At 43.1% G+C, this 24,401-nt stretch overlaps 1 protein-coding gene across 1 annotated transcript in view; it reads left to right on the top strand.

The window, feature by feature from the left end:
- The window catches only part of LOC131266117 (uncharacterized), a 40,908-nt gene extending 20,333 nt beyond the window's left edge, over positions 1–20,575 (top strand). Inside the window, 16 exon segments of the mRNA XM_058268478.1 lie at positions 4,578–4,931; positions 4,999–5,141; positions 5,228–5,402; positions 5,487–5,821; positions 7,973–8,065; positions 8,160–8,292; positions 8,379–8,466; positions 9,801–9,863; positions 11,464–11,544; positions 12,831–12,923; positions 13,311–13,575; positions 17,025–17,119; positions 17,122–17,227; positions 17,295–17,321; positions 18,878–19,038; positions 19,106–20,575. Of these exon segments, the coding sequence (XP_058124461.1) occupies positions 4,578–4,931; positions 4,999–5,141; positions 5,228–5,402; positions 5,487–5,821; positions 7,973–8,065; positions 8,160–8,292; positions 8,379–8,466; positions 9,801–9,863; positions 11,464–11,544; positions 12,831–12,923; positions 13,311–13,575; positions 17,025–17,119; positions 17,122–17,227; positions 17,295–17,321; positions 18,878–19,038; positions 19,106–19,851 (2,958 nt within the window). The 3' untranslated portion in view covers positions 19,852–20,575.
- Positions 20,576–24,401: the final 3,826 nt, after the last annotated feature.

A 24,401-nucleotide genomic window follows, 5' to 3' on the forward strand; every position in this document is an offset into this window, starting at 1 on the left:
TTTAAGATTTATGGATCTGTCCATGGAATATTCGCAAATCCCAAAGAAAAGGAAACCAAGGAAACATCATCTAAAGGAAGTTGGATATATTTGAACTACTTCGAAAAATGTACATTTATTTTTCCGCTTAATGTTGTCCTTGCCCTATCCTTTTCGTATCAAGTTTATCAAACTGGAAGATGTTAACTAAACTAATCGTGGACGTTTTTGGATATATTTTTTCATGATTCCATTCTAATGTTGCCAGACTATTTACAAGTATCAATTTAAAGGGAATGATTTATACAACTCACTCTGATGAATGTTGTAAGCAATACGACATGGATAGCTTGAAATCTCGGAAAGGAAATCTCTGGCGGTTGTTTATAGTGTCACATAATCGTAAAAAATACCATCACCTATGCCGAACATTCACACACGAGACATACGAGAGAGCACAACCTAAAGTGCCTGTGCAATCACGGATGATTAGAATTTGATTTGGGTTTTATGGCCACAAGTGCTTTAAACTGATTTGATTCCCTGTAACAACATGTGTCGCATCCTCCCGGCAGGGTAGAGTTATTAGTAGGAGGACGCTATTCCTTGATCTATTTTTACTCCATTCTGCTGACTTTGGCACATTGTGACAGCGCAAGCGAACGGCAAACGAGGCGCACGTAGAAACGGGTCTTCCAATTTAATCTCCGAGGACACTTGACCGATCGACAAACTCTACCAGAGTCCCTCCAGCTCAACAATACATTTTCCCATCAAATTGAACGACGGGAAAGGACAATGGACTCCCACGCCCTGGAGTGGCCAGTCAACACCCAGGTGTGTTTGCATCACTGCCGCCGCCGACCGACCACCTGTGGGAGGTGGTTAGTGCTAGTGAATTTCATTGACGCGCCCCTTTTGGGGATGCCCACGGGACGGTGTTGAGTGCTTATGCAAAATTGATCCCACATCTGACCGAGAGTTCGGTCGGTTTGATTTTTGGAACGTACGAGCCTGGCACGGGCAGAGAGTAATGGTGTTGGTCCTTGGACCAACGCTAAGAAGTCTCGTTCTGTCCGTCCGAAACCTAGCTGTTGCGCTCTATGCGAGAGTCCTGTTGATTCACCTGAATGATGCAGGTTGATTGTTGAATCGATTATTTTGTCCACGTCGGCGGCCTCCGACCGTGTTCGGTCGCTTCGTGTTGTGGCATAGAAATAAATATAGCCGCAAACGACGGGAAGGATACGGGTTGTTGAATCACGGCACACACAGTCTCGCATTGGACCTACGTTGCTGCTGCTGCTGCACGTTGGACGTGTTCTATCAACCATTTCTCTGGGATTTTCTCTTCGAAAAGGGAAACAATACTGCAGGCAATGCAGAACGCCATATACCCCACCACTGTATCGATAAAATAAACGGGCTATGACAGTATCGAAAAGTCATAAAACCGAGATTGTACGATTGAGCGAAGGACTGAAGGACTTTCCTCCTCTTAAAAGGATCTACTCTTTTCTGTGCTTCATACTGTAAAGTGTGAACCTACGGGGAGTTTGAAACTCGAAGTCATCAAATGAAGTCCTTATCGCTGTGCCCATCTATTCGTGCCGTTGAATAAATAAAATGCAATACTCAACAGACCTTCATTTTAACAACCTTTTCCGGCACTTCCATTGGTAACGGGCAGTAAAACAACATTGCTGCATCTTCACAGAAACATTTGCGGATGATTTCGGTAGCCTTAAAGCTGTTCATAAAACGACCCTTTCATTAATGCATAAAGCGAATCGTCGCTGGGCCTATGCTGGGAATGTTGGAAAAGGTAAACAAATATGAAAATTCCGTTTCCGTTGCGAATTTTAAATTCAGTTTGCTATCACAGGCCGAGCACACGTATTTATGAAACATATTGAATACCCTCTTCTATCCATTACCAACGTGCGTTGACACTCGATGTTTCGTTTTGACCGGCGGCTACTGGTATTTCCTTTCCAGCTCTAGAGTTTGGCCAAAGGTAATTTTAGCCGCTTTATAATACTTACTCCATTGCACCGCATGCGTAGTTTGTTGCAAAAGAGTGAGTCCACCACGAGGACGGCGCGTGCACGTGCGAATGATGTTTGCATTATTCATTAGCTGATGTCTTCAATTTGCTCCGCCAAATACCTCGGGCAGCTCCAATCGCTTTACGCCCGGAGCGAAGGGCTTTTCAAGATGGTTGCCACACCAGGCGTCCCCCAAATCAGTGTTCCATCATTCGTCTTACCCCCGGGGGGACTTAAAGAGGCACTGCAGGCAACACTCAATTCGCTATTCATAACGCACAATTGGAGGCCGCAGCTTCTCCGGTGCTCAATTAGCGTAATCTGCATTTCGATAAAGTGAAGTGAAGCTAACTTATCAGCATCAGACCGGCGGGGGCTCTTGATTGCCGGATCGTCCGGCAACGGGTTCGTTGGTCACTCTAAAGCTCTCGCTGATTTGCGGCCTGGTGGAAAGGTGTGGGAAATGGGTTTATGAAGCTTAATTTGCATCGGAAGGTAATCAATTACATGATGCAAGTCATGGAAGGTAGGCTCTGCTCTGGAAAATGAAAGTGAGGTTTGCTTGCCCATCTACAATTTCGGACGTTTCTTTCGTGGTTGAGAAGAAGACACTCGGATCGTAATATGCTCAAGTTGAGACCAGATATCGTTGCGGCATTTTATACCATACGACTTGCAGATAGCTGCACAAAAGTGTGGTTCTCACGAACGTTCCTTCACTGCGTCGGAACTGTTGTGTACTGTGCTGCTGCTGTTGAAACGATAAAAGGAAACATCCTCCTCTTGTCGTGCATAATTTTTTCGCTTTTGCATTGCGCATGCATTTAAGTAGGTCACTTTTCTCCATACGATAACGAGCCGCTTCTCTCCTCAAACACTCCATTTCCATCTTGTATGTGATCCAATGCAATACGTTTGTCATTCGAAGGATCTGGAGATACAGAACTACCCAGAATCCCAATGGAATGATATCACTATCACAAACCGCCCTGCAAATAGGGGGGGGGGGGGTACGGATTGATTCCGACAAGGCACGTGCGTTTCCCTTTCGGGAGAGATATTATAAGCTTTCTTATGCTAGCAAGCAGGAAACACTTAGCCTCGGCTTCACGTTCACAGGTGAATTCACGGAATTCTCGACATTGGTCCTCAGTGTCCGTCCCTGAAAAGGATCAAAGTGGAGGATGAAATGCTTTGCACATCAACCCACTTGACATCAAAGAGGACCTTCCCAAGGTGGAAACCGCTCCACAAAAGGTGTGGAGTATGTTATTTAGATTCATCCTTCCGGTCGGGAGATGGGGGAAAAGAAAGCATCCATTTTATGCACATTGGCCCCGGAAAAGCCGCGGGCACTACCATCTCTATTCCTGGAATCGAAATCGGTGTACGAATGTATTTCGGATCCGGATGGATTTTTGGACGGGATCCAATCCAAATATAGATCGGCATGAATTTATTTCTGTTAGCTTCGAAACGGAATGAAATGTGATAAAAACCGTCCCCGAGTTTATCCCCGAGATGTATTTCAAACATTTTATTTCCTTTTCTGTAACTTTTCACAATTGCTTTTCTGTCCGTGCGAAAGGACAAAAATACAATGCTGAGAAAACAGTGAGTGTCATTTTATTACATTTGCCTCCTCACCTCGTCGTGCGTGCGGGCGGCTTCCTCTTAAATGTTTTGATTCAGATAAATGAAAATTTTCCTATTAGCTTCCGACAAATGAGTTTCCCGTCTGCCGTGCCTCCCCTGCCCATCCCATCTTCGTCGCACCGGTGTTTGCGGAGAAATAACAACCTGGAGCGATTTTGTAAATGGTTACATGTTGATTTTCCCATAACAACCCGGTTCTCCAGGTGCGTCAGGCGGCTCGAAAAACTCGTGTCGACGGTACGGGACAATTGTGCGACCGATGTCTCGGTCTAGTCCCCCCACCAGCAGCTAGCAAAATACTTTCCATAGCGCTTCCGGTCTCACGAACAAATTGAGATTACAAAGATAAAATGTTAATCCTGTCCTCCATCCGCTGGCTTCTCCCTTTTCCGGGTGAAATGTCTGCCAGGAGTGGGAGTTTCCAGGACTTTTTGGCAACGTCAGCTTCCAGGACAAGGAGGATTGAAGGTGTTTGTTGTCCGCCTTCTTCAGTGTTGGCGTTGAATTTGGCGTAAATTCATTTGCACAATTTACTTTCATTCATTCAATTTCAGCTTTGCTGAGTTTTATTTTTCCACTTTCCATTTTCACTGCTCGGTGTTTTTGGCCTCTCTTAGGTTCTGTTTTCCGTAAACGATGGGGACACTGGTTTTTCCTTTTTTTTTTGTCAGGTGTGTTGCCCATTGCATGCTAGGCCCCTTTTTTAATCCATTTAAAAGCAAGATATCCAATCGAAACTGTTTTAAACTCCAAAGCTGGTCAATCTCTATCCATGACAACCGAGGACAAATCAATTACTTGACTAAATCTAGAATTCTTTGATCTTTTATTAAAAAATAGATCATCGCATCACATTAATCTTTCTGTGTTATTCCGTTTTCTCTCTTCCTACAGATGTCGGGGGAGCAGTCACTGCGGCCTCATCGGCCCAAGTCGGACAAGGAGCGCAAGATCGGTCACCGGCGGGTCGGCGAGGGGGGCGAGATTACGTACAAAAAGATCCAGACGACCACGATCATGGGCTCGATCCAGCTCGGCATCCAGCACACGGTGGGCAGCCTGGCGTCGAAACCGCGGCGCGACCTGCTGATGATGGACTTTTGGGAGCTGGAGACGATATCGTTTCCACCGGAGGGCTCCAGTATGACACCCGCGCACCATTACAGCGAGTTCAAGTTCAAAATCTACGCTCCGATCGCGTTCCGATACTTTCGCGACCTATTCGGAATTCAGCCGGACGATTTCATGGTAAGGGGGAGAAGAGGGTTTGAAATTGGAGGCTCTTTATGGTACTAATGTTTGCTTCCTCCTCCAGATGTCCATGTGTTCAGCCCCACTGCGGGAACTGTCGAATCCGGGTGCATCCGGTTCCATCTTCTACCTGACGGACGACGATGAGTTCATCATCAAAACCGTGCAACACAAGGAGGGCGAGTTTCTGCAAAAGCTATTACCAGGGTAGGTTCGGAACTCACTCCGAGTAGTTCAAATGGCATCAAAGTGCGGGTCTCTAATTTATTTAAATTTCATTTGCTTCGTTGCAGGTACTACATGAATCTAAATCAAAATCCCCGCACGCTGTTACCGAAGTTTTTCGGCCTGTACTGCTACCAGTGCAATAGTAAAAACGTTCGATTAGTCGCCATGAACAACTTGCTGCCCTCCTACGTTAGGATGCACCTCAAATACGATCTCAAGGGTTCGACGTACAAGCGAAAGGTGAGTGAACGTGGGTTCACCCACCCAGCAAGCAAAGGCAGCTTATTTTAATCCGCTTGTTTTTGTTACATTCCCATCCGCCAGGCAAACAAAGCCGAACGCTCGAAATCGTCGCCCACGTACAAGGACCTCGACTTCATGGAACAACACCCGAACGGGCTGTTCCTGGAAGCGGAAACGTACAGTGCCCTGATCAAGACGATCCAGCGCGACTGCCGCGTGCTGGAGTCGTTCAAAATCATGGACTACTCGCTGCTGGTCGGCATCCACAATCTCGACCTGGCGGTGAAGGAGAAGCAAGAGGCGGCCGCCAAGGCGCGCTCGGAGGGTGAATCGGATTACGAAGACGCACCGGAAGCGGATCAGTACATGGTGCAGGAGCGTGAGGAGCAACGCTCGACGGCACTTAACCGAAGCAGGTGAGTGAGCGAAATCGCCCAGGCGCTTCCGGCCAGCGTCGCCGGATGCGAAGGAGAGCTACTTGCATGCCATAGGGGGAGGGGGAGGATGAATTTGGCGAACGCTACAGTGTACCTACCGCTGGCTTCCGTTCTTACAAATGTGTAATGTTTTCGTCGTTTGCTCGGAATTACCGCCATTTTGTCGGCATTGCTGCTTGGCGATATACATTTTAATGTACATTTAATCGCCGCTTTTAATGTTCAAACGTTACGTTGCGGTGATTGTAAAATTAGCTGCTTCATTTTATTGGTTATCGCGCAAAATTGCTTCATTGGTAAATATGTTGTTTTTTGTTACCAACCAACAAACTTTTATTTCAGTACATAAATGTATTCTCGGTTTATAAATTTGCTTACACCAACAATTTTAATTGAGTGAGAAGATTTCAATCAATCCGTATTACGATAACACAACTTATTGCTGTAATGGAGCATGTGTTGTTTAAATTATTTGTATCCGCTTTATTGTTGTTTACAAATGAGAAAAAAAAAGTTTATATATGTTTAGCGTAGTAAAACCGTTTGCACCTACACTTCCAGAGACGTACACAGATCAACACGAAACGGGGAATAAAATTGACAGGGAATACAACCACATACGATACATGAGGAAAACTACGGGGGGATGCAATAGGGAAGAGGCTCTACAGTACGGCTAAGGAATTCGACAATTAATTTTAATCCTTTCGGGGTTGTCAAATTCTACACCAAAACTCAACCAAATCAGTTAGGCTTCCTTTTACCTTCGAGCGAAAGGTAATCGGGATCACAATCTCTCCTGCAGAACAAAACTCGTTGTATAGTTCACATTCACAAACAACAATCAAATCCACGTGCACTTGTTGATGTCTTAGTTCTCGGAAAACCAAATCCGTATCCACACAAACCCTACATCTGATCCCAAGTTCTTTCCGGCCGTTGTTGCATTTGCCCTTTTCCTTTCATCATAACTGCTCCTTCCTCGTCGCCTTATGCAGTGCCGTAGTTGAGTTGTAATCATCTGTACCCCATTCCCGCCACCTACTCAAATCGTCGGTCTACCTTTTTTCACTTGCGTGTTAAATTGCGTTCATCATGAACGGACCATTTCATTTCAACCCTGGATACCCATGCTCTTTTTTTCCTAAATACCTTAGAGATCGCAAAACACCCGCAAAACGAAAGTAAAATCTTCGTTGTACGAAATCCGCTCCATCTTTATTAGATTTTGTTCTGTGTTTTGCTAACTCAAATTCAATTTTCCCTCTAGCTGTTAGATCAAGAATTTTTGTTAGATGTTCGCACGCAAGGACCATCGAATGTGTGTGTGAGTGTGTGTGTGCATCACACAAGCCAAGCGGAATGTATAAAGACCGATTTTGCAGAATCCAGCGAGAATTCTACTGACCTCGTGTACCTTGTTCGTTCTCGTTCTTTTCCCAAACCTTCATCCCTGACGTGTAACGGATGTTTTTAATCTATATACAGGCACACAACCTACGGAAAGATGCTTATTAGGTATGGAGACTCGAGTAGATTATAATGGTGGGGTATCGTACTAAAGGAAGATTGTAGTGAAGAGATTTAACGATACGGATCTGAAGATGTGTTGCAATGTAAGGGAGGGTTCTTTTGATTTTATATTTATTTCGGTTGACAAAAGTTCCCTTTCTTGTAGTGAACAATTTTACATATGATTGGATTTTTTAATGATTTCTATATCATGAGAAACATGCTCGACATCGAACATCAGGAAAAAATGGAGACGCCTGGTCGTTGGAACGGGTGAAATATGTTTGATTTTATTTCAGACGGCAGCTTTTATCTGGATATTAATTCTAACGAATCCAGCTATTCAAATACTTAACAGGACATTTGATGTATATTCTATTTATGTTACCCATTAATCTTCGCCATGCAAACGCTCCGTAGCGACTGTTGTTTTTGCGCTATTCGTTTGGATCCAACGATATGCTATACAAGTAACCGTGTTCTTCTAGTTTGTGACTCAAAGCTGTATCAATCAGTTGGGAGTGTAGAAGTGTTTCGTTAAACATAAATAATGCACAATAAGCGGCTATATGGTATTAAACTAATATAATACTTTACATGCTCACCCCCACTTCGTAGATCTATTAACCGCCAACGGCTTGTTGCGCATTCGACAGCAATGGAAAGTATTCAGGCCGAAAGCGAACCGATCGACGAGGAGGATGACGTTCCGTAAGTAATTCCGGGTTCATAAGAACACTATTTTTATTTCATGGGGTCGTCGTGCAAAAAATAATGTCTCAATGTATGTTTCATTTCCCCACAGTCCCGGTGGTATTCCGGCACGCAGCGAAAAGGGCGAACGTTTGCTGCTATTCATCGGTATTATAGATATCCTGCAGTCCTATCGGTTACGGAAAAAGCTCGAACACACGTGGAAAAGTATTATCCACGACGGTGTAAGTATCATGAAGCGATATCACAATGTGTATACATTGCGTTTCACATTTACGGAGATTAATTGTTCGCTAACTTCTCATTACAGGATACCGTGTCCGTGCACCGGCCTTCCTTCTATGCACAACGCTTTCAGGAATTCATGGCCAAAACTGTTTTCAAGAAGATTCCATCCCGTAAGTATCGATCATTGATAGTGTGACTACTTCATCAAGGCAAAGAAGCAGATTCATGCCTTGTTTTTCCTGTTTTCTGTCTGCTATCTACGGGCCAAACAAACTTTCTGAAGCGAAATCATTGTAAATCGTCAATGTATTTCAAATCAATCAAAGACGATCCAAGAGTGGAATGTTTTGCTATTTGTGTTTTATATCCACACCAACTACAAACATGTACTACAACAGCGCCTTGTTCTGCGTTTGCCTGATAATACGCTAAAACAAACCTATGTATTTCTTACCATCTGTTGTGGCAACATTATTATTATGGCCTGCAATGGCCCAGTCAACCCGTACACATTTCTAAGGAAAAATGTAAAATAAAAACACAACAGGAGGAAAACAGCAAGGAAAACATCATTTTGGGATTTACGAGCTAATAGAATTTATATCATTGGAGTCGTCGGTCATAAGGACTGCGGTTTAAAATGTGATGCTAGTGAATATTGTTTCTGAAACAATTGTTTAAGCAGTGTGAGCCTTAGGGCTCCGTAATACATCCGTTAAATGCATAAGATACTTTTCTTTTCAATTCGATGTTGATGTACTTTTATTATTGTACGAAATTTATGTAATGGGTTTCTCCATTTTGTAGCTCACTTAATACCTACTATAAAAGCACTCAGAAGAAATGCAATCATTCATTTTTGTCTCAATAAGAAGGTAGTAAAACCTTCACGGTATAGAAATTTGATTCGTATGTCTACGTCTATGTTTAGAATTGGTTGTGGTGACTCGTTTCCGTGGAAATATACCAATATTTCCGCTAGTGGTGTCCATTACTCTTTGTACAGGAGGTGAATATAGCAAGCCTAACTAATGAAATCGTGATACCTACGAAATCTCTCAGCTCAAACCCACTAGAATTATACTAGTATGATGACCACAAATATGCAGAAAAAAAAACTAACTAAACTTTCATTGTGTCACAGTATTCGTTTTTACTCACACGTCTCCGATGTTTGAAAGCGTCGCCTCTTTGTCAATGAAAAGCAATTCTCTGATCTATATTTCTTCTTGCTTCTTGTTCTCTCTTATCTCTCTTTCTCTTCCCTTATACAATCCACGTGTATGATATATTTGATAATATAAACATGAAAATACTCACGCTGCGACTAAACTCGTTGCTACAAAAACTTACAAAAAAAAAAAAAAAACAATTACCTTCTGGCGGGCCAAACAATATTTACATCAACTGTAATGTTAAATGTTTACAACAAAACAACTCTTCCGTCAATATTCAATACTCTGCGTAATCTTCAATACCCCTTTTAATGCAATACAAACACCAGTGGATCTGCCCGAGATCAAAGGCAATCATAGAAAATTTCGCACGTTGGTCACCAGCTACATAGGTAATCTAACATCATTCTCCTGTTGTTGTTGTTCTTGTTGTTATAGCGTGTTGTTATGCGTTTTGTTTCTTCGTGTGTGTTACTTTAAACCTACTGTGCTTTCTTCTAATTGTTTTCTTCTCTTGCTACTTATGCTCTGTTCCTATTCTGTTGCTTGTGGACCCCTTGCCTCCTTAAAGATATAATCCTATCGAACGGAGACTAACTTATGTTTCTATTGCGTTTTCTTTTATCGTGTTTTGTGAATGTTAATACTAATCATAAACTTTTTCCTTACCAGCTATTGTGTTTGCTTTTGTGTTGCCGTATGTAATATTGTTCTCTTACCAGCAGGAATGACCACTGAATGGGAATGCCAGAGGATGTTTTATTTAAACTCTTCTTTGAGCTACTTGTAGTTAAACAGTACAAGCTTTTCCTCTTTTTGTGTGCATTCTTTATGTTTTGCTCGTATAGTTGGATCGTTTTACTCTATATTTCTTCTTCTATCTTTTGCCTTTTCCATCGTTCACACAATCACATGCTATTTCAAGTTTTGTTCTTAAATTATTTCATAAGTTCAAGGAAAGTTGTTGGACAATATATTTTAATTGAAAAAATTGTCACCATGCTGTTGTAACATACCTCACCAGTATAAGGCTCGTGCAAAAGTTATTGGTTTATATTATTTTGTAGGCCTTTTACTCATTCTACGCCACACTACTACTAGTTCATTAAGTTAGCTTGTGTTGCTAATCACACCTCCACAGATCCAGATTCCATGTCCATGGACAGAGATTTGCTAAGCAATTCATTCTTTCTTTTACATCACGCAGACAGAATTCTGTACCATAAACTGTAAAAGGTTCGCTCCTTTGAAAGATGAGTTTTAAGTAAAATATTGTATTCTTAACCATTTTGCCCCAGAGTGCTCTGTTTTCTACTTCTTCTTCTCGTATATGATTACCTCGTTTTGTTTTGCGAGTCTAGTTTTCGTATTTTTTCGTTCGATTGACCTCTTGATATACATAATTAAGGAGTGATTTCTTAGTGTTAGTGCTTTTGGATACGTAACTACCGCTAAACTACCTCTACACAGTGCTTATTACTATAATTCAAATCCACCGGAGTGGAAGAAGGGAGTGGCAGTACCAGTACGGCCTCTTCTTCGTAAAGAGTTTAAGCAAATGTTATACTAAACTTAACCCGAACAGTGCGTTTTGACTTCATCGTATTGTTTGTTTTTCTCTTTTTTCTTTCTATATTTTTCTTTTTTGATTTACCTTACCTCCACTACCGAAAACCGAACCTGTGTTCTTCTCTACCTACCACCACCACCACCACCATCACCATCGACACGATCGAACCGCGCGTGATCGTGGCAACCCTACCGACCATGACCACCAACCCTCTGCGCCATCTTCTACTTCTCCATCCTACCGGGCCGATGTCCGGGACTCCGTTTTTTGCGCTTTTATTATCGGTTTTGCAACGTGACTGGCTCGAATTAAAATATATTTGGCAAACGTATAAACGCTACGGCAAACCTTTCAAACCAACTAAAAACCCAAATTTAAATTATACGAAAAAAAACCCCATCGTAACTAAATTCCATGTAAAGCGCTAAAACATTCACCATCCAAGAGAAAAAGTTTGTCGAAAGCAGCACAGAGAGCAAAGAATGAAGAAACTGATAGTCAGCGTAAGTGTTTGTCTTAATTTTCATTTAGTTTAAGTTTTCCACACCACCACTAGGGTATATTTCCAAGCAAAGGTTTTACACTGTTCTGTTATAGCGTATTAGTTTTTATCAGAATTCTAGTTTTAGTTTTTGTTTGTGTTTTGTTAACGAGGGTTAACTTGTTTCCATCCATCTGAAACTAACAATACCGAACAGCCCCTATCGAGATGTAATATTTTCCCACTCCTTTTCTTCTGTCATGTTTATCTCTATTCGAATTGTATAATCGTACATCTGTTGTGCTCTTTCTCTCTCTATCTCTCTCGTGTGTCACCTTTATTGTTCTATGTCTTTCTTCGCTGTCTATAACGAAACGTTTAACTGAGACACTGTTTTCCTAATCTCCTACCTCATGGTTAATCTTGTCCGTCTATATACATTTTATTCAGGAATCCTTTTTTTTGCCTATTCATCATCGCTAACACCATGCCTAAGTTTAACATTATCTGGAAATTATTTGCAAAATTTAAGCAAAATCTTTACGCCGTTACCTATCGCTTTGAATTAATTACTACTTACCTTCATGGTTTTTCTAGGTTGTTTGTTTTCGATCGTATTTTCCGCATGAGCGAAATTCCGGAACTAAGCAGATCACTTCCATTTAGTTAAATTTCTCGAACACGCTGACGTGCTTCCGTCGTTTTGTCATGTTACCCTTAACACGTTCTACAAGTTTACTATTTTTCCGCGCGATCAATGTCCTTCGAGACGAGTTGTCTCTATTTCACTTTCACGTTTGTGAAACCATTTGCCGTACCCGTATAACCCCCCCGTAAACTAATGTTGTATTTTTGTTTAGTTTAATACTCTTTACCCCCTCACACACTACTTCTTAATGTACTCTCGATTTGTCACGGTTTTTGTGTCACCGTCTCTGTCTCTTTATCTCTCTGTACCTTTTAACGTGCGTGTTGTGTTGTGCTATCATTTTATCTCGTATGTATCTCTCTCTCTCTCTCCCCTCGATTATCTGTTCTATCTCATCTCTAGGCATAAGAAAAAGGACCTCACATTAAACAAAAACACGATTCGTTAAACTAAACACTACTCGAACATAAGGCTAAGGATGCTTTTCTGTATGAAAAGTGTCTTTTCCCTATTAGAATAGTCACATACCGTACACACACACACACACACACCGACAAGTAGCATTAGCACGATGGACGCGCGGTTAGTTGCTTGCAAAAACTAATTGAATTTTTCCTTTATTTCCTTTCGGAACGATTGTTTGACGACATGTTGTGCAGCCGTAGCCGGCAGCTCCCACCATCACCAAAACCAACAGTTCAATCCGACGCAGGCGCATTTCAATCAGCACACAACAGGGACACCTAAATCAGGTAATTTATGACCCTTTTTTTTAAGCCTATATGATCGTGTTTTCCACCGTCGAACTGATTGTTAAACCGTTGGTTGTAGGGTTTTGTAATGTCAAATCGCTAACTTATAATCGAATTAAGATCTCCGTGCGATCAAACACGAGAAAGTTGCAAGCTCTGTTATCAATAACCTGAACTAACCATAGCACCACACTAATCCCAAGCCTGGCGATCTGATTTGTTTTCTTTCTCTTCCTACTCTTTTAATCTACTAACCTCACAATGTGCTGCGCTGGAAAAAATGCTTTTCTGTTTCATAAACGGGCACATCTTAACGATTGTAAATTGTTGGTTACTGGTGATGCTCCACACTCTCCACACACCCTCAAAACGGGACCGCGGAAACAGATGTAGAAACGTCCTCCAGTGTACACACGGCAGCAACAATCACTACGACCTCGAGCAGCAGTGCGGCCGCTGGTGGCGGGGTCGGTCTTGCCGGTGCTGCTTCCACCGGCGGTAAAGGGGGAACGGGCCCGGCCGGGTACGGCAAGGGGGCGGCCGGTGGTAGCAGCGCAACCGGTACGCCAACCAATATGCCACCGTTGAAAAAGAAAACGTCGGTCGTGAAGCAGAGCGTCCCTCCGCCGGTTCCACCGCGCGGTTCGCCAAAGTTCAACAAGGGCGGAACCGGTTCGGGACGGGGGGCTACGGGATCGCTTCCGAGCCAGTCCAGTGGCCACCGGGGACGCGGCTCCAGTGCAGGTGTGTTTGTGTGCGTTCGAGTGCGCATTTTGCCCCGTTGTTTTTGTTGTATTCTGTTGTTTTTTTTGTAGTTTTCCGTCGAAATGTAGTTTTTCCTCTATAGTAAATATCCTTTTGAATCCATAAATTCGCAACACACACACACAGTTTGTTGTTTCCGTAGGAATTCTATGTCGATTCTCTTTCACCACGTGTTTCTTTGTCTTCTGCACAGATTCGAGTATTGTGTTTGTGTTAAATGGAACTTTTTTTTTATTACAATCTGTTTACTTTCGGATTATTAAATTTTCTTTCTTTACTTGCAACATCTTTTCGAAAATTTGCATGAATTTGTTTCAAAAGTTTTCTCTTTCGATATTCAAAAGATTTTTTTTAAAGCTTTTTAAAGCAGTCGTTTTATGTTGTAGTTCACCCAAGAATATCATGCATTTTATACATTTATTGATTCACATCGTGATATGTTCGGATATCAATCCGACTGGATCCGACTAAAGTTTCACACGATAAAGCTATACCTTACCACCTCAAGCGTCTTTGGTTCTTCCCTCCCTCCTTTTGCTTGGTTTGTTAGTAAAAATGGGCAGATGGAAGGCAAACGGGCATGCAAGAAGGCGATAACGAAAAAAGGATACCGAATACCGAATTGGAAGGAAAACATTGGAGAAAAAAAATCTACTTTAGTGTCCTTCGCTCGTTTGCCTCCATCATCAAATACCCGCCCTGCTGGCCTGCTGGGGGCCTTGGCAAGCAGGATGCCAAAACGTAGCAAACTGAAAATCACCTTCCTTTGAATCACACACTGAAACACAATTCGTGCAGGTAAGAGACAACGGCGGACGGTGGCAACGGGTGGCCACCATCATCAGCGAACTGAAGGTGATCCCGTGCGAAGTGCCGGACTTGAGGTCAACCGGGATCATCTGCGGCCACAGTCGCGATCTCCCGGAATCCCCCGGATCCCGTCTAGGAATGCGCTCGACACGCTCCTGGAGAAAGATGCGGATGAACCGTGCCTGGTCAGTTCGCCAAACAAAGTGCTGAGCTGGCTCAGCAGCAACGACTTCCGCGTTTCGGAGAACGGAGATAATCTGTCCAACGATGAAGATGTTCGGGAGGACGATGTGATAAACGAGGAACCACCGGTCGCTGCTTCGGTAAAGGTACCGAAAGTGGTGGCCGTCAAGCGAAAATCACCCGTCGCCGAGAACAACCCGGCCACGACGAACGTTAAGGATGCTGCCAAATCGTTTGAAAGGCTTTCCAGTCGCAACGGTAGCGGATCATCGGTCCAGCAGATGATAAGGAACTTTGAGCGTACGGCGACGAAATCGGTTGCGGTCACGGTAGGCCGTTCCGAATCGATGTACTCGCGTGTACCCAGTAACTGCAGCTCTTCGAAAGCATTGGTCAGTCGCAACACAAAACCAACACTGCCGCTCACGATACCGATCATCAAGGAAACACTGGTTGAAGATGAAAACAACAACAACAGCTACTGTGCCGTTGCCGATGAGGAATGCCTGCGGAAAAACCAGCCACCGTTTGTGCCAACGGTGGACCGATCAGCGGTGGAGCGGAACGAGGAAGAAGATGACCGGCTGGTGCTGGCGAACTTAAAAAATGTCGTCAAAGCACGCCGGGAGCTGTTTGATCATGCGAGTTCGCCTTGCTCAACGCTGGAAAGAGCGCCACGTTTTATTCCAAACGGGCACATATCATTTCAAGCAAACAACACGTTACCGAAGAAGAAAACCTCTGGACCACCGCCGAAACCGAAGCAAACAAACCCAACGATAACCGCACGCCCTGGAAGACGACATACGGTTCGCGATCACGATGAAATCCAGCGAAGAATCGAGGAAATCGAAGCAGAAATTCGTCGTAACGAGGAACGACTCAACCGGATGCCCACAAACCATCAACACTCGCTGGAGGAAACGGATTTGCCGAGGACAACTGCGTACGGGGAAAACCATGTTCCGGTCGACAGGGAGGAGGAGCACGTCCTCCATGCACGCCCTTGTCGGAACGAAAGCTTTCTTTCGCGCCTGAAACCGAAAGCTCACCGCCACGATGTTCCCCGCCAAGACGCGCCGCATTCGCTGCGCCAGGAGGAAAAAGCATCCATCATCCGGCGCATCGGGCTGCCACTGGACGAAAATCATAACCTCGAAAGTTACCTCGAGCAGTTTAGCCTGGAAGGAGAGTTCGTTTAAATGCGCTGCTGGTTCCGGTTCTCCCTCGTCCGCTTTCCCTCTCTTCTTCCTCCCTTGTCGGTTCTTTCTCGTTAGATAATTCCCACCGATTCCCCGAAACCACCTTCTCTTCTTTAACCTTCCCGCTATCGCTCGCTTGCTCGCTACGCCTCTCCACACTGGCCGCTGGAGTAAATTGATGGCCACTGGCCGCTTGTTGACGCCTTTGACGCTTTGGTTATTGCTGTGGGTTTTCGATTGCGTACTGGTGTTTCTTTTTCCCCCTTCCGTGACTTTGGTTTTTCGCCTTTCGTTAAAATATAAAAATGACAAGATTTCCTTTCAGCGGAAATAGCTTCGGTTTATAGTTTTTCCTGAATAAGACAGAGATCCTCAATCAACCGCGTGTTTCTTTGCGCCTTTCTGCTCGTTTCCCCCCTTTTGTTGGTTCACCCACTAATTGCGCCATAGCGTTATTTCTCCCGTAATCCACTCCTTTGTACCGTTTATTATTTCTTTTCTTTATTTTAATGTACATAAATTGTCTGTAAAAAGTTTTCGTATTATTTACGTACAATGTAGGTAGGCTGGAAGTTTTGTCTGGAGCTACCATTTTTACTTAGTTTTGCATCGATTTTGTTCTTGTCCCATTGCGTTAAAATTATATGTTTGAACAAGAAAAGTCTGGGATAAGATAAGATCAGGATCCAGATCCAGGATTATGATGCGATCCAGTGACCAAGATTGGGATCGAGATCCAGAGACGGGATTCAGAATCATTCATCTATCCTCTGACATGGCATGGATGCGAATCGGATACGGAGAATCAATTTCAAGTGGGATTGGGATTGGCCAGATCTCATCCGTACCATGCACCACACAGTGTCAGTCGACTGGGAGCTTCGTTGGAACTTAGCAAATTATTTTTCCAATAGTGTTCTCTGGTGTATTTTATGTTGACTTGGTATCGCTTCCGTATTTTTTTTTTTTAACAAATGTAAAAGAACATAAACATGCAGCACACACACACACACCATTTTTGATTGTGTACCAGTCACAGAACCACACGCATTTATTTCGTCGCGTGCGAATTGCGCGGAATCGAGGCGGAAAAAAATATTGAAAACCTGACAAAACAAAACAACGAAAAAATCAAACTTAGACGCTTCGTATCTCGTATCTGGCTAGGCACATCTCCTTCCTGTTCTTCCACTCCTCCTCCCGCTTTTGACGACATCTCCGAGCACGGTAGCAGTAGCCATCGACACTCGTCGGACGACAAAACGGGCAGCAGCAGCGGAATCGGCAGCAGCGCCGGTCCCAGTGGCAGTGGTGGCGGCGGTGCCCACGGGGGTGGTGGCCTCGGTGATGGAGGAGGTGGCGGCCTCGGCGGTGGCGGTTCCGTCGATCGACGGAGCACTTCGTGTCGCAGTGATAACTACAAAGAAGACTCAATAAGGTATGTGCAAACCCACGGGGAGGAGGAATCGTTTTCCAATTCCGTCCCCTTTAGTCCACGCCCTTTGAGAAGGGGAGGGGGACATCCGTTTAGTTTTATGTTTTGTGACGATCGTTACCTTCTCTACCCGCTACCTCCTCGCTCCCTTTTTCTCTCGTTCTTGTGTACTGTGAGTTTTTCCAACTCCTTTCTCTCGATGTCTCGATCCTGCCTACCTTATTTCGTGAACCATTTCTTCTGTCGTCCCTTTCTTTGTCACTTTCTGAATCTTCTCGTTGAACGCTCTCTAGCTTGGTGTGTTCTGTGTCTACTCTCCGATCAATTGGTTGTTTTGCATTTCTAGATAGTATGATTTTCCTTTTTGATTCAATTGTTATTTTTCATCTCGACTTTCCTTTAAACTGCTGTATGCATACGAACGAGCTTTTTTTATATTTCATGCAACGTTGTAGGTACTACTTCCTAAATTTATGGAATCGCATGAAACTGTTTCTCGTTGACTCATTCGTTATTCAGTATATTTTCGTGCTCGTATTTGAAAGTAAATCGAAGAAAAGAAGTGAGAAAATGGTCGGAGTCAAACAAAATGCTGGATGTGAAATTGAACCAATCGAATAACAGAAACATAAAGCAAACATCTCTCAAAAAAACATATTGGAACAACTCCAAAGATCTTTTTCTGTACCTTTTTCCAGCAATTTGGATTGTTTTTGCCCCTGGACAAACGGTATCATTATCTAGCATGTTCTTGAGTGTTTTAATTTGTCCATTTCGTTTCGTTTTCCCATGCCTGTGTTGTATGTTACCTTTATTCACCACAACTACTAATAATTTCGTGCTAACCGTTACTGTTTTCATGTTTTACTCTCTACTTTTCGTTCAGTTATCGATCGAAACATCAATTGATCATCCATATTTTTCTTTCAAAGAACTCTGCTTAGAGAATGCATGGTGAGCAGCTAATATCCTGTTGTTTTTTTTTTTTTTCTAAACTTTGTGACCGTTTTTCGTTTGTTTTCTAGTGGCTGTGCGATCGTCTAACACGGTTTTGTGCGCTCTTCGTTAGCTTCATACGAGGGCAGTACAGAACCACCAAATGTTTGTTGTTTTGGAATGGAATGAAATTTCAATTTGCGTTCTTTTAATTCTCTTAGCATCGCCTACAACATATTATCTTATATGTTTATTTATATTTCTTCTTTTTCTTTTTTTTCTCTCTCTTTCTATATCCTCATGGATGCTCCATCCTCATGGCTTGTACTACGCCTCCTGCCTGTCCATGTCGCCAATGCATCAACGTACCATGAACCTCCTACCCTCACGCACATGAAATCTGTCCCCTGTCGCGGAATGTGTTTGTGTGTGTGTGTGTGTATTTGTTTGCGGAATGCTGCTACAATTTTCCGCATCCATTCACCATCATTACCATCTGCCGCCTCATACCGGTGCACCACCTCCCATGACTGTCCGGCACACACCCACAACCCATGTTGATACCCATGTTGATTTCTAAATTGTTCAAATTCAACAAACGACCAACAATGGACGAAAAGCAGTATATCAGAAATAAGATTAGAAAGTCATTTAGCAGTCGAATCATCATCCAATAGCAATTACGGCTCCAGAGGAGCCCTAGCATCGGTCGAAGGATCGACCCCCACGTGGACTGAGGGAACGCCCAGCTTTACGGATTCGAGCTCGAGCGGTGATATTGGAAGTGAGTGTTACCGCTGGCACGCCGATGTGTTGGGCGAAACTAAAACATGTCCTATTTCATTCGCCAGCATTCTCAGGCCATTCGTCTCCCATGTCGGACCGGGACCGCCACAAGCCCACGGTCGAGAAGGCGCTGAACTCGCTCACATCGGAAATGGTAAGCTTTTCCAAGATACACCAGCTTCATCATCACCATCATCACCACCACCAGTACCAGTACTCCTCCTCCACCTCATCGGTGTCGTCCGCTTCGGGGCACCAAAATGGCAGCCACGGCATCATCAACATCAACAGCAGCAGCCTGGGCCGGAAGCCGCACCAGCAGCAGCACCAGCTGCACAAGCAAGTGATCTATGTGAAGAACAGCAGCTGTTCCAGCATTGACCAATCGGTGCACATAGGTGGGGTTAGCGGAGCGAACGGTGTTGGTGGTAGTGGTGGTGGTGGTGCTGGTGTTAGTGGTAATGGGGTCCTGATAAGGGCAGAAACCGGTAGTGGCCGCAGCAGCCCGCTGGTAATGATTCGGCGCACGACATCGACGAAGGTGAGCGAAAGTACCACCTCGTTCGAAATGGGCGAGCCGCACGCCGCACCAACAACCGGTGGCACGTCCTCTTCCCGGCGATCCTCGCCAATCCTAACCACCGGCACGATCGCACACCACCACCTACACGATCGTGCAAACGGGAAAGGCGATTCGTCGCTGACCGATAGCCAAGAGGAGGGAGCCGAAGCTGGTGGTAGCAGCAATGGTTCGCTCACCGAAACCGATCGCAATGCTCTACGGGAAGCCCGGGATGAGAAAAATATCTAGTCCTTCGGAGGAGTAGATGCGCGACACTTCATATTCGATTCCGACGTACAGCGCTGAGCGGGATTAACTTTACTGTTCAAACCGTGCCGTTCGTTACCCACAACGTTTGATTCTTCTATTTGACTGGTCGGCCACACTGTGCAGACTAGCCTACAATATTCCATTCCTCGTGAGAATGTGCTCCGAACCGGGGGCGGGGGCAGGGGCTTCGATGCGCTATTGTATAGATAGATTTGTGACAATGTGATTTAGTTTATGTATGTATTTATTATTTATCATCATCACCAAAACGAACGGGGCTTTAGCGCAAGGGTCAGGTACCGCGCCTACCGGGATTAGCCCTGCTTGACTATGATTGGCCCTGCTGGCATTAGCAAAATACTATTGAACTATAACGAATCCGGGTAGGGAGGGTGTATATTTTGTTTTTCATAGTTAGATATTCTTTTAGCATTTGTGTATATTTGTCTAGCGGAGAGGGAAAAGTGGCAGATTGATAGCATTCTAAAAGAATCACCGATAAGAAGCCAAGTGGACCGTTCCAAAATGTTATTCGCTACAATAAAAGCCACCATTCGCATTCCGAGGGTGGTTAGGAACAACGTTTTCCTCGATTTGGGGAAAAATGTCTTGTCGGGTTTTCGATGTATAAGCTACATCACAGGTTTGTTAGAATTGGCATCGGAAGCCATCGGTGGAATAAAGAAAACAGCTAGCGAACAAATTATCAGAACCTTCACCCCGTCTCGTGGAAAACGCAGCGCGTGAAGTTCTTTTATTGATTGCGATCTACTATCATTTTCTGGGAGTAGTAATAATGAAGAAAACAAGAACAAAAGATATTCGCGTGAGCCAATGGTTGGTTATTAATTAAATCTTACTTTTTAAAAACATAGGTACGCATAGGACCAAATGTCAAAACAAAAGAAAATTGCATATACTCCACTTACATAATTCACCTGGTAGCCTAAACCTGGGACCGTTGGGGTCGCTTTGTTTTTGTTTACCTTGTATGTCGGATCTGTGCCGCAAATCGATCGGATCTGATTTAATTTAAACGCTGCTCGTCACGTGCTTCGTTCGTTTTCGTACCACGGTATCGAGGGAAAATTTGTGTGTACATTTTTTTTCCATAAGAATGCCGCATTCTCGATGGCGAGCGTATATCAGTAAAAAGCAGACAGAAAGACGCGGGAGGGCATCTTTTCACGCTTCAGAAAAGAGAGAGAGGATACGTCAAATATACGTATAATTTAGCAAACCTACAACAGTACGGTAGTGTACTGTTTAACGTAAGTCATATAAAAGTATCGTCGGTGTACAGTGGAGGTGTTTGTTACCTTCCAAATAGGAAACGGAACATGATAATGCTGCAGATAGTAATTGTCGTAGTCTATTCTCCCCTTTGTTTTTCGCTCGACATGGATTTTTTATTTATTATATTCTTATATACTAGTAGGCATTATACTTTAGTTATCAACTACGATTATATACTTTTGTTAGTAACAGAGACACATACTATGCATATTATTATTTAGTAAATAAACGAATCAGATTTGCGAAGCCACGTGCTCTGCGGTACACATAAATCAAAACTCCAGCAATTGACTAGCATTTCAATGGTTATTTTATGAATTTTGTTTTTTTTTTATTTTAAACAAAGTCTTCTACAACTATTTTTCTTGCGTAAGTCATTTATATTTTCTACTATATTCAGTCGATTTAACATAACCCATTTTTTTCATAATTATTCAACCAATAATAATTCTGCACCGTTTTTCGACTATGTAGCGTTTTTGAAAAGCTCAAAAAGCTGTTTAACATCAAGGAAACTGTATTTTTCTAACGCCACTAGCAAAATCATACTAACCGCTGTTGCTGATGCTGCTGCTGCTGCTGTTGCTACTGCTGTTGCTGTCACTTCCGCTAACATTCATTGTAAATGATCCATCTCTTCTTTATCTTCTCTCCTTTACTTCCGTATCATCCATCAAATTGTGTGCTACTAACGGGCTAACAAATGCGAACGAACTTTCTTCGAATCAAACATGTTATGTTATATCCATCGTGTGATCAACAATTCTGCTCGGCCTGTTAAACCGTACCGTCATCCTGCGTGGTGGAAAACTGCGGCGATCGCGCGTGCTGCCCTAATTCTGCCTGCCAAAAATCATTACATCCCGTGCCATCGCCTCAATTAAATCACGCCATTTTTCGCTTGTACAGGAGAACTTACGATATCAAGTAGATTACGATTACAACTAATTTTTAGCAAGTCAATGTCGACGGCGAGGACGGCTTTTGTTTAGCCTAGTAGTTTGTTCTCGCTCTCTCTAATAAAGCAATCGGATCGGAACAGATGCTAGTTCTGGCGTCGAGCAAAATAAACGGTCCTACGGGGGATGTAAATATGTAACAAACTGAAACGGGAAGAACTAACGGACTGAGGACAAAATCAATCGAACACTGGAGAAAGGATTATTCTACAGCCATATTGGTAGCTAATATACAACAATATCGAGCCAACCGAAACCGAGCCGGCTGGAAATACGTACTCTTTGGGAGCGAAGGTGTAACATAATCAAAAACAAAACTAGAAACACACTCTTATTTCTCGGTTAACGAGTTAAATCGAAAGGCAGTAGAGTTGCCTCAGGAGGCAACCTAAGAACACTTGCCAGCCCCCCTCGACACTATTACGTACTGGAGGGACCGGGTTAGCGCAGAACGAAATATTACGCTGTTAATAATCACTATTTCCTAGTTCCTTCCCTGCTAGAGCGCCGCGTGCTCCCACGTGCTTCCATTTCTGTTCCACTCGATAGGCGATCGATTCTGGGTTGGATGAACCGGATGACCGCCCCTGAAAAGATGTGGTCGGTATGTATTGCGTTGGCGGTGTAGAGAACCGTGATCGAAAACGCTAGAATCCAAATCATCATAGAACGTGGAATAGTAATATCTATAGTCAGTTAGCCCTCACTATATCGTTATACACGAATGCATATACAGCGTTACTTGTGTCGTTACTTTTCTTCTCTCACTATCACGATAGCAAATCATATACCTTAGCCCCTACCGGAAACCAATGCCAGAATCGCCAACGTAGAACGTTAGCTTTTCAACGAGCGATGGTATTGCGTGGACACATTGTTATAATGTAAAATATAATTCAACCAAAAAAAAACGAGTGAAAGTACGTGCTGAGGGCAGCTAAATCAGGGCTTCGGGTGGGTTAAGAGAAAGGATAAGCAAAATCATTAGACTTCGTACTAGACTTACGGTCGGATAAGCCAGGAAAGTTTACTTAAAAGCGACGAGTTTATTTAAAACTATTACCGTTCACCGTTCTAAAAACATTACAGTTTCCTTTACTTTCTTTGAGGTTTTTTAAAAATTTATTTGAATACGTCAAACATAAAATGAGAGGATAGGTCGGTATGTGAAAGGTTGTAAGCAGTAGGAAAAGAAGAAGGGAAGTAAAAAGGTGGAAGGTGGAAGTTGGTTATCAAAACAATAAGTACATTATAAGCAAATTGTATAGCCTAGTATCGAGTAGAGCAGAATATTGCTACCAGTTAAACAAAGTGAATATTTAAAGAAAAACCAAACATACCATCAACATATGAATCATGCAAAACCACATACATACACTATAGGTGTAAACGATGTCATTAAGCTACACACATCCGCCAAAATCAAACGAAGAAAGGAAGGTGGAAGTGTATATACATACATATATCATCATGTAACATGTAAAGTTATCACGTTTAAACCACACAAGAGACTGGGCGCCCCCATGTCGCCCGAGAATGCCGTGTGCAAATATCGAGTCTCATTAAACCGCATTATTAGGGGGTCGCTAGTTGAACGATATATAAATGTTATTATAAAATAGTTACGAAAAACCAGCCCGGGATATTCCTACGATGCGTATCTAATCGTAGGTTATACTGAATTACATTGGACCGAACGTGGGCGCTAAATAAGACAAAGCAAACAGACCACAAATGCCACTCTCTAAACCGTTTGTATTTTATTTACGTTTTGGTTAATTGTGTAGTGCTTTTGAAATATATGTTCAGATCAACAGAAAATCATCATTTTCTCGAACAGAAAAACAAAAGAATTTCATGCAACTTTCAACGGCATAATCGGCTGCTTGTGATATGTTACAGCACTAAAACAGACCAAACGCAGACCACTGGCCTTAAGTATCATCCAGGTCGGCAAAGCTAATTTTCTATCGTTTACACCTTTTTTCGTACACGTCTTAAAATTGCTTCAGCAGCAAGCCCAAACGTACATCGGTTCGGATATACTCGTTACATGCAAATAGATTATACAAAATATTAAATTACATTCACTACCCAAAACGAAAACATCCTCCATACCGCATCGGACATTTGGGAGAAAACACTTCTTATAGATAGATAGAGAATCCATAAAGCGATGGGAAAATCAAATTACATTTACGAATAAAGTAAATACAACGTAATATACAGTTCAGTAAGGTTCAGGTTTTTCCAAGCATTTTTTAACGTGGGGAA

The sequence above is a fragment of the Anopheles coustani genome, chromosome 2, assembly GCF_943734705.1.
Source record: "Anopheles coustani chromosome 2, idAnoCousDA_361_x.2, whole genome shotgun sequence".
Classification (NCBI taxonomy): Eukaryota; Metazoa; Arthropoda; class Insecta; order Diptera; family Culicidae; genus Anopheles; species Anopheles coustani.